At 35.4% G+C, this 11,612-nt stretch overlaps 1 protein-coding gene across 1 annotated transcript; it reads right to left on the bottom strand.

Annotated features, from left to right (window-relative positions):
* Positions 1–10,120: 10,120 nt before the first annotated feature.
* Positions 10,121–11,329, bottom strand: LOC130232876 (zinc finger BED domain-containing protein 4-like). Its single transcript, XM_056462857.1, has 2 exons — positions 10,684–11,329; positions 10,121–10,549 (listed from the first exon to the last, which is right to left on the bottom strand). Exons 1-2 carry the CDS (start codon positions 11,040–11,042, stop codon positions 10,330–10,332), a joined length of 579 nt encoding a protein of 192 aa, XP_056318832.1. The 5' UTR covers positions 11,043–11,329; the 3' UTR covers positions 10,121–10,329.
* Positions 11,330–11,612: the final 283 nt, after the last annotated feature.

Raw genomic sequence — 11,612 nt, 5'->3', positions numbered from 1 at the left:
TCTGTTTAACAGAGAAGATTTTTTTTTTCAACACATGCCTAAACATAATAGTTTTAATAACTCATTTCTAATAACTGATTTATTTTATCTTTGCCATGATGACAGTAAATAATATTTGACTAGATATTTTTCATGACACTTCTATACAGCTTAGTGACATTTTAAAGGCTTAATTAGGGTAACTAGGCAGGTTAGGGTAATTAGGCAAGTTATTGCATAATGAGGGTTTTTTCTGTAGACAATCGAAAAAAATATAGCTTAAAGGGGCTAATAATTTTGACCTTAAAATGTTTTTTTAAAAATTAAAAACTGCTTTTATTCTAGCTGAAATAAAACAAATAAAACTTTCTCCAGAAGAAAAAAATATTATCAGACATACTGTGTAAAATTTCCTTGCTCTGTTAAACATAATTTGGGAAATATTTGAAATAGAAAAAAATAAATCAAAGGGGGGCTAATAATTCTGACTTCAACTGTATATATGTCATATTGTCAAACTAATAACAATAGCTTTATATTTTGCTCTATTGTTTATATTGTGGTGTGACAATGCATTGTGGTAATCTTTTTTTGTAATTTATATGAATGCAATATTACATGCCATTACAGGAATGCAGACAAAAATATAAATAACAGAATTGTGGGAAAGTTGCAATCTTAAAAGTATAATGTTTACATTTTGTATTTAATTTCGATGTAAATATTTTGTTTATGCTGTAATCATTCGTTTCAAAAGTGTTTTGCTTTATTAATATTTATTTTTATATTTCTTTCATTTTAATAAAACATTTGAATTTACTAGGCATGGGATGACAACCGGTTTCAAGATTTACCACGGTCTGGAAAAAAATCAAGGTTTTAAATCCCCAAGAATATTCTGCAATACCGTTCCTATGGCATATGTACAGGTTTATTTTTTTTTACGTGTTTTTATACAACCATTTTATTTAGCTTTTTTAGGCAAGGCAAGTTTATTTATATAGCACATTTCATACACAGTGGCAATTCAAAGTGCTTTACATAAACAGGAATAAAAGAAACAAGAATAAGAGAAATAAAAACAAATAATAAAAATGGTAAAAAAAATTTTAAATTAAATAAGCATTTTAGGGCAACAGTATCTCCAGCAGGAAAGGACCCTCAACATCAAAAGCTACTGGTCCAAAATATTTTAAATTATTAAAAAAAATAAAATATATAGAGTTCAATTTGGGAAAAAAGTGTTGGTTTTTACCCAGACATTTAAAAAGAACATATTTCAGAGCAGTAATCACATTACCATAAAACCGTGATATTTTTATCCAAGGTTTTCATACCATCACAATCTTATACCGGCCCATGCCTAGAATTTAAAGAAGTGGTAATATATCGTGATATGTATCGTTATCAGATTTATATCATGATACGAGATTTTTGTCATATTGTAAACCATCCCAAACCGCATATGAATTTAATAATGTTATCTGCTTTAATAGGAATTTAAAAATAATTTTAAACCATAAATGTAATAATGTCTTTTTAGCCTTTTTAATGAAACCTTGAGTGCAGATGATGTGATTTTTGCGTACAGGAATATAAATGCTGTATTGGGGAGAGACTTCACTAAACTGGGTCTCCAGACATTACGTGTGACAGCTTGTGATTTTTGTGTGGCTTTAGTTCTGCTGACATCACACACAACACACAAACACTGTGCTGAACCCAGTTGGTTTGCAATCATCAGCACACCTTTTTGTCAGAAAACTGACAAAAGGTGTTTCTCAGAGTTATATGATCCAATGATCCCAAATCTTAATAGGAGCGCCGGCGCAGATTTTATGTCGGTCACATTTAATGTTTGAACAAATCAGCAAAAGTCAGACTTGCCTAATACTTCAGAAGACTTGCTGTGCACTTCAGATCTGAATCAGTAGCTTAATGGAAGGCATTAGGACTGCCTCCTAGAGGAGAGGTGTTGCATTAGCAGTAACATTTTGACCTCCCATAGCATTTTCTGTAGTGATGGAAGAGATTTATTTGACTTTCTGTCTTTTGTACCATATCTTTTATAGACTTTTCACTATTCCCACTCTGAGAAAATGGATTCATGGCCAAGTGGTTTGTTACTATACCTGATGGCTAGTGCCAGATAGAATCTGTGGACATTTTTTGCTATTTCTGTGCAGATTTATGCGGCATGATTTTGAGAGCATCAAAACTAAAGATTAAATAAAATATGAAATAAAAATAATACCTTTTTTTTTTTTACTTTAATGTTTACAACATCCAATTAGATCCACTTATTTGGTAAACAAAGCAAGTCTCTCAAATAATATATCTACTAAAAGACAGAAAAAATTACTTTACAAACTGTATTGTAAATAAATCATATGAACATTTTCAGATTGGTTAGTTTCTGAAATATAAAAACTGAATAATTATAAATTTTCCACATTTACAAAAGTAAAAAAATAAATAGATATGATAGGCTTAAAATCTGCAGATTTCTGTGCGCTCTAATTCCTTGAGGGCCTACTTATAGCTTGAGATTCTGCTGAGTTCCATACTAAATGTTATAAAAAGAACTGCTTTGTTTTTTTTTGACTATTTTTCTAAAAATGTTAAACTCCTACTCGAGAGCATGAGTAAATAATAATAAAAAATTAAATCACTGTGCTAATTGTAACATGTTACGATTAAAGTGGAAAAGTGCATAAAAAAAAAGAAATGCTTATCTGAGCCTTAAGGAGGCCAACCCTCCCTGATCCAGCTACTAATACAAAGAATGCTTTTTCCCCCTTCCAAGTAGGGAAGTGTCTAGTAGGCATTACGTGTGTGTGTGTGTGTGTGTGTGTCTGTGTGTGTTTGTGTGGTATGTAAAAGGAGGGGTAGTGGGAAGGAGTTTCTAAAGGGAACAAGTCCTAACCTGCCATTCTCAGCATTGGTTGCTGAGTGGGACGGTTGCTAGGCTTTGGCTGGCAGCATAGTCACAGTTGTGTGTGATGTCCTTTTCTTGGTCTTTTTACATTGACATTTAGAGACAAACATGCAGACATGCACTCTTGGTTCTTTTTTTTTTTTTTTCTCCCTAAAATGTGCATTAAAGTAGTCTTCATCCTTCAGTTGTGTCATTTTGGTTTTTATGTTGCTTTAGGTACAAAATTACCCCACATGATCATTTCTTTTTTTCTCTTGCTATTCTCGTGGCATTTTACTAAGGCGTATATGAGGTAACGGAGGTCAAACAAATATTATTCTAATGCAATATTATGTGGACTATTAAATTTCTGGAATGCTGCAGGCATGTTTTGCAATCATCTCTTTTTTTCTTCTTTTCTTGAAGTATTGATGTAAGTTTGGGTGGGACACACTGAAGAAATCACAGAGGGATTGACAATAGCTAGGGTTACGTTGTTGACATTTGATTCTCCAAAGCTAATAGACAATAGCTTGATGGAATCAAAGCCACAATTCATGCTTTGTTGTTTTTTTAAGTCATTAGTTATCAATTAGTAGTTTTCTAAGTCTTATAAGAAGGTTGGTTGATGTGTTTGTGTACATGAATAAAAGGATTGCAGGAACAGCAGTCAGTCCGTTAGGGGGCTCCAGTGTTATTGTAGGTGAAAGAATTTAAATATGTGAGAGAAAGTGCTGCTGTCACGCTGTGCTATTTTCTGCCACAGACCAGAATCCACAGAAATGGGGGCAGGCAAGGTCACTGTAATGTAATGCCAAGAATCCAAAGCATTCCCCACCATGAATGTTTTTATTAAAGAAACCATTTCCTTTTCTCTTTAATATCTTCTGAGATCTTTGCTTCTTTCATTTTTTTTCCCCCCTCTTTTCCAATTTTATACACGTTTAATCAAACAAAAGAGTGCTCATTTGTCTCTTTTCCAGCTATTCCATGTTTGTGTCATTCATTCATTCATTTTCTTGTCGGCTTAGTCCCTTTGTTAATCCGGGGTCGCCACAGCGTAATGAACCGCCTACTTATCCAGCATTTGTTTTATGCAGCGGATGCCCTTCCAACCGCAACCCATCTCTGGGAAAATGTTTTTGTCATTTTTAGGATAATTTTTTTTTTATTTTTATGATCCTCAAATATAAAATCAAATCTTTAGAAATATCAGCAAAAGCTCAAATTTATGGTGACTCTTACAATGGTTTTGAAAGCATGCACATTTTGGAAAATCTTCATTAAACTTTTAATAAATGTGCGTTGCAGAGACTGTTTATTTTGGCCCCTTGACATGGGAAGAGGGAGCGTATTTAATTTAGTTTGAAATAACAATCGAAAGAGGGGGTGACCGTGTGAGAAAGTTACTGTGGGAGTTTGTCAGTCTGGAATTGGTCCTCATTCATCAGAGCACTGATAGGACTCTGCTTTGGTGGAATGAGATGCCTCTTGATAGAGTTGTTGGACGGCCTGGCGCCGACCAGCTGAGGATGAACTCTGAACTCAAGGCTCCCAAATGTAGAATCCACTGAGATATGCAGTACCACCCACAGGCTCTGTCCATCCCGTCTGATGGAATGACGAATAAGGCATCTGATCTGACTGCATTCAGTCTGGTTGGATGTTTATCTTGTGCAATGCACTCATTCTGAGTTACTCACTCTTTGTAAATTGATCTTAAATGATACAGAATGTATTTTTATTTCATGTAAATGTTCTTTTGAGGTTTCAGTTCATCAAATAAACGATGCACTGATCCAAAATTGATAATAAAATGAATTAAGCATCAAATCTGCATGTTAGGAGGATGACTGAGAATAGAATATTAGAATAATTTCTGAAGGATTATTATGTGGAGACTGGAGTAATGATGCTCTAAATTCAGCTTTGCACGTACATGAATAAATTACATAAAAACGGTTATTAAATTAGATATTTAATATCTAAATACATACTGTAGGAAATTATAACATTAATAATAATAAATGTAAATATTATATACCATTTCAAAAAATGATTATAATGTAAAATATATTAAATTAATGTGTTATTTATGAGAATAAGGCAGTATTCATGCTTGTGGTCTTGTTTTCATGGTTCCTTCTACCAGAAATGAAAGTTTTGCATTTAGTGCCACTCAAGTTGTGCAGGCACTTTTTGCTACAATACAGTACGATACGCATTCATGCTCATTTCTATTGTCCGATGAACCAAAATAGTTGAATTCAATTCATCTTTATTTCTATATCACTTTTACAATATAGTCCAGTTTTCAGAGTTGAAGTTCAGTTTAGTTTAGTTAAGTGTGGTTTAATTTTCACGGCCAAAAGTCCAAACACTGAATAGAAAATCCATTGATGCACAGCTCCACAAGTCCCGAACCAAGCAAGCCAGTGGCGACAGTGCTGAGGAACAAAGTGTACCAATAATTCGGTACGTAGTACCAAAAGGGTGAAGCTGCAAAGGACTTGTGAATGGCCTGTATGGTTTTCCCTTTTTAACAGAGAATATCATTCATTGTTTTTTTTTGTTTTTTTTTGGTGTTTGCAACATCTACCAAGTACTGTTACTATGGGCAGTGGAAATTCAAGCCAGATCAAGGACCCATACCAAACCACACTGTACTGTATGTTGAACTGTTCCGTGGAAACGATCCATAAAATGAATCTCCACTAAGGTTGGGTGATGTCGACCAATTTGGCATCGAATGATGTCTAATGTAAAACATTCCGATGGACAATGGTATCGCCGTCGTAGGTGGCTGTGAATTAATTATGAATAATTAATTAATTCATAACAAATTAATTATATGTAGCCTACGTATCAACTACCTGACCCGCATGGTCTTCGTTTTACCCATAACCAAATCATAAATAAATGAGGATAAGTTACACACAAATTACCACCGGTCAATCACATTTTCTGTGGGACGATGTCGTTATAATGGCGTCGACAAACCAAAAAGGTGAACAACCTACAGGACTAACAGTACCTGAGGTTTTCACTAAAATTACTAAGTACAAGCATGAAAGCGAAAGATTGAAGCAGTGTACTGATGCTGTGACACTTTACCTGACAGATTCAAAAGACAGAGGAGTCGTTAGATGGAGACGAGATTTATTAAATATCACGTTTAACAATTATAGTGAGACGTGATCCAGCGGTACATGCTTGATTAACTGTCCGACGTGCACTGCTCTCTGGGCTGACTGCTGGAGCTCAGACGCTTCAGCGCATCACAGAGTGTGTGTGTGTGGTCATGTGATGCGTGTTTTTAGCGGGTTGCTGCTGCGACGGGGCTGGGCGGTGGATCGCAATGTTGGCTCAGCATCGTGATGGCTATCAGTGATGGACGATGGCAGCGTCTATTGACCAAACCCTAATCTCCACTAAAATTAAATGCATTTCTAGCAGCTGTATTGTGAAACACCATGGCTAACAAGAAAAAACTAGTATTCTAAAGTCTCATATCCTGTTTATGGAGCCTCATATCCTGTTTATTATCATCTTGTAACATCATGTCACTTTGAACCAAACGTGCCAAGTGTGATCACTTACACCCTATGAGACCTCTTTTTCAGAATATAAATTTTTTTTATATTCAGTAATTGGGTTATTTTGTCGCAAGTTGCAATACAGAGAGGAGACTAGCAGTGAGAGCACGTTTGTTTTTAATTAATGGACAATAATCTTGCCCTCTGACATACTTCTCTCATACCTCTGAAAACTCCTGTGAAGTGTTTGCATGTTATCCAAAAATGAGCATGGCAAAGTGATGTTAATTTTCTTTCCTCTCTTATATGTTGATATTCTCTGAGTGTCTGCAGAATAATGAGCACTCTGCTCTCCTAGACATGTCTCGCTTTTAGTTTTAATTGAGTAGCTTTTTGACAGATGGTCAAGGACTTGAATATTTATAAGAGACTGAGGGGGTAACACTTTAATGGTTAATGGTGCTGCTGAAATATCGTTGGATGGTTCCATGTAGCTTTTAGGATGCGCAGTGGGATGAAATCTGAGCATGACAGCAGAAATCTGATCTAGCGCTTTCCCCGGCTGTCGGAAGTAGAGGAAAATAGCAGGGAAGTGTCCGAACGTTGGGTCAAAGGGCAGGCCAGACACTTGTGATCAAACAGCTGGACGAGACCCAAATGTGTGTTTGTGTTCTTGTCTGGCTCCGTCTTATGTTTGCTAAATCTCTACTCTTTCATAAAGAGCGTGACAGAAGACCGCGATAATGTGGATCAGAATTTAATGCAGTGCAGTGTTATAATTGAAGCTAAAAAAAAAACAAAAAGAGTTCAGATGTTTTGTTTGGCCCCTGTTGTTGTTTTTTTTGTAGGGTTATTATTAGGATTATTGTAAAATCAGTGGAAATGCAACTGTTAGTGACTTTGAACATTCCCAGTAGCAAGTGAGAATTGTAAAGAGTAAATTTACAATTTTTTTCCTATTATGATTTTTGAAGTAATTCATTAAGTAAACTTGTGTTCAGACACTTTTCTTATTGTTTTATTAACAGAACTAACAGCAGCTGTTGAGATTCGTTATATATAATTAATTCATTATCATGTATAAAACTGCAAGGTCTGATGCATTGATCTTGTATATTAGTACAAGTGCATGTTCATTCAATCAATGTAGATCTTTATAAATGTAAATGCTTAATAAATGTAATGTATCTCTCAGGTTAAATCTGTATGTGCTATTTCACATATTGTGTCCAAAACCATGTTGAAAATGTGATGCATGCTTCTTCCTTTTAACTATTTAAATGTGTTTTGTGCTCGCGATCTCCTCCTGTTTGTCATTGTTATGGCCCCCGTCAGCTGTTTCTACACACATGTGGCTCTGTCAACTTTCAAAATAGTCCAACTTTTGCCACAGTGTGGATTAATACTGAATGCGTCTCATTGTTATTACGTGGGGTTAGCGTTATCAATAGAGTAATATGCTGGTGTTTAACTGCATTGCTTTAATACACTCCTGTATTGGGCTCACACATATACTCTGTACTCTGTCTATTTTATAAACCTGGTGGGTGTTTCTTTTTGTCTTAAGCTGAACGCTGCCGATCAATCACAACAGACTGGGTCATCGGACTAATTAGCACAGATTAGCATCCAGCAAAGGAGGGGTTTGAAACAAATGAATCGCTGAACAAATCAAATGGGAGTTGTTGGGATAATTGGGTAAAAATTAATTGGGTAAAAATAAAAAGGTGTTTTTTGACCTTGTATGCATATCAGCCTGATGTTGGAGACCCCAAAACCAAAATATGGCCTTTTATATTGCATAATAGGGGCTATTTAATGCATTATTAAAATGCAAAGTTATTCTTGTTAACATTAGTTAATTCTCTGAGTTGACATGAACAAATAATGGATTTATTGACTTCTGTTCATTAACTAGAGTTAAATTAGTGTATTCATGTTAGTAAATACATTAATAAATGCAAGCTTATTGAAAAGTGTTATTGTTATCACTTAGCCTTCTGTCATGAACTGTAAGAACACCTTATGCGATAACTGACGTTAACTGGTGGGGTTAGAGCTGCTAGCCTATAGTTATAACTGATGATGTGTAAGAAATGGATACACCCAAAGTCCATTAACAGTGTTGTCCTAGCAACCGTATGTCTTACCAGTCATAATGACGGGCATGTCAGTGGGCATGGGCTAATCTCAGCCAATAGCTGTCTCCCTTTAACAATAGTGGACATAAACGCATATTTCGGTAATTTCTATCTGCCTTTCTTTAGCATACCGACACACTTCGCTGAGATCATCAAGATGCCTTTTGGAAGGCTCTCAGGCCTAATTAAAGAGTCAGTTTAGCCCAGCACTCAACAACAAACACTGGACCTGGGCATTTAGCAGCTTAGACCTTCAGATAGTCTTTAGTTAACTACAGTGGAAGCAGTAATGGCAGGTTGGATCCAGAGTCTCAATACACAACCAGACACTCGCTGGAGAGTTCATTAAATATTAAATAATATCTCTTGATAACACATAATCTATGCGAGATGTAAGTGCACAGGAGAGAGCTTTTGTAAAATAAATGAAAATGTTTTTTTTTTTTTTTTTTTTTTTACCATAAAATTCATGAGTTTTTGTAAAAATTGTCACTTTTATTTTAAATCATTAAATATTAGTATTTATTTTATTTTTGCACTTTAAAAGAAAGGAGTTGTTTCATCCTAGATGTGGGTGAAATATTTTTTAACCCAACAATTGGATTTGTCAATATTTTACCCAAATTTGTGTTGATATTACCTAGTGTTTTTAGGATGTGTATATAGTCCTTCTTCGTGATATTTAATGTGCCCTTTAATTTTGTTTCTTTTTTTTTTTTTTTACATTTCTTTTTAGTTGTGTCTAATGCAGGGGGTGCCCAAACTCAGTCCTGGAGGGCCTGTGTCCTGCATAGAGCTTGATTAGCTGGTTCAGGTGTATTTAATTAGGGTTGTAGGTGGAACTAAAGTATGCAGGACACCGGCCCTCCAGGACTGAGTTTGGGTACCCCTGGTATAATGTATTTTTTACTAGATATTTTCATTCTTAGGAGTTTCTTTTTTTTTTTGCAGTTTGTCATTCGATAATTAATCCTTATTTTTACATCAGTTTATTTTTATTTATTCGTTTTAACAAATTTAGTATTTCAGATAATTTTTTCAGTTATTTGGCAAGCAACATTTCCAATGTTAAGACCAAATTTTTTTATTTAAAAAAAAATATATATATTCTTTCCTTTTATTGTTAAGTTAATTAATTTCACATTGCTTTTTTCAGTTTCAGAGTCATTTTAGTACATTTTATTTCAATTATATTTATGGGCTGCATAGTGGCTCAAGGGTTAGCACTGTCGCTTCAGAGCAAGAAGGTCGTTGGTTCGAATCCTGGCTGAGTCAGTTGGCGTTTCCGTGTGAAGTTTGCATGTTCTCTAGGGCTGTAGCGATACACTAATCTCACGATACGATACGATACACGATATTCAGCTCACGATACGATATATATCACGATATTTAGCCAACGATACGATTCGATACGATTCGATATAATTCGATACAATTCTATATCATTTGATACGCTTACATCATTTTCTGATAGATTTAAAAGAGACAAAGTGATTTTGGTGACATTTTGGGAGTGTTTAATTTACTTGGATTTAATTAATTGAAATAAACTTAAACATCAGACAGCTTGCAAAATAAATGCTGGACAAAATTAATTAAAGATGTGATGAGAAAAATTTTTCCATTTATTGAAACAGTGCAAACTGTAGCTTACAAGCCTTTGAAAAGTAAATAAAGTGCAACATTGCAATTTGCAATTAACAAAGGAGAGTTAAAGTGCAAGTGGCCTGTTCTGAACAGTTTCTTTGACATCTTTTTAGCTTGACAAAAAACATGAGGTAGCAAGTCTAGCTGCCATGAAAGTAAACATACAGTAGTAGTACCATGGCTTCTCCAAAACATCAAATGTCACGTCCGACTCAGTTAGTGTGCACAGATCTTTCTCGGTCTTACTGACTTCACTCGAGAGCAGGGTTGCGCAGATGGCCAGTTGTTGCTCCAGGAATCTTTCCAGCATGTCATGTGCACTATTCCATCTGTAGTTAAATAAAAGAAATATACTTTATTTATAGACAGCACGGATGCTTTACACAAAAGACTAAACGAATTTAATAATAATGTAATAATTAATAAAAAAACAAAAACTATTGAAAAGTAACCACACACTAACCTGGTAACTACATCCGTCATCAACTTGTGCTCTGGTAGTTGTAAAAGCCTCTGTTTCTCTTTCAGCATGTGGTTGGCTGTGGTGCTCCGTCTGAAGAAACTCACAATGCGTCTCACCCTTCCCAGCAGGCGTGTAACTGCTGTGATTTTGAGGGCACGTTGTGCAGCTAGATTTAGCGTATGAGCATAACATTTGAATTCTGCCTCCTCAGCCGCGATTGTCATATTTGACGCATTGTCAGTGACGATTACCGGATCCTTTTCTGCGATTCCCCACTCAGCGATGGCCTTTCTCAGATGTTCTGCCAGGTTGTTTCCGGTGTGGCTCTCGGGCATGTCCCTGGTTTGCAAAACATACATAACGAGCTCCCATTCCTCGTTGATAAAGTGGGCCGTGATGGTGATATATTCATATATTCGCCGCCATTCTCTGAATATCCACGCTCTTCCTTGGTAAACAGGAAGAGGTAGACGTCTGTGTAAAGTTAGTACAGGTAACTTGCTCTACCGCAACACTAGTGGCTGGCTCAGCAAATCCCTCTTCCTGCAACGCGAACGGGGGTAAACAACACGGGGGATTTGAAGGGGACGTATGTATCGATACCCGCGGCTGAAAAATCGATACTTTCTTTGAAAAAAAAAATCGATTTATATCGCAGAATCGATAAAATCCTCCAGCCCTAATGTTCTCCCTGAATCTCCATTGCGTTGTTTTTTTTTTTTTTTTTTTTTTTTTTTTTTTTTTTCCGATTTGATTTGTGATTTTAAATTTGTAGTCAAGCTTCAGCTCAATATATTGTAGCCGAGTATGCAGTGAGTGTTAGTTAAAAAAAAGAACTGAAAAGATAGTAACATACTCCAATATTTGTGTTTAAATATTCAGAAATTAAGCACTTATTTTTCTCCAGAGCAAACATTATGGCATTAGTT

Source organism: Danio aesculapii, chromosome 7 (assembly GCF_903798145.1).
Source record: "Danio aesculapii chromosome 7, fDanAes4.1, whole genome shotgun sequence".
Lineage (NCBI taxonomy): Eukaryota > Metazoa > Chordata > Actinopteri > Cypriniformes > Danionidae > Danio > Danio aesculapii.
The sequence above is the reverse complement of the archived record's forward strand: the minus strand, read 5'-3'. Positions and strand labels throughout refer to the sequence as shown.

Bases quoted from the DNA above. Each gene is read 5' to 3' on its own strand.
- LOC130232876 (XM_056462857.1), bottom strand. From the start codon at position 11,042: ATGTATGTTTTGCAAACCAGGGACATGCCCGAGAGCCACACCGGAAAC. The intron at 10,550-10,683 runs GTTAGTGTGTGG...ATTTAACTACAG, and splicing joins ATGACGGATGTAGTTACCAG to ATGGAATAGTGCACATGACA.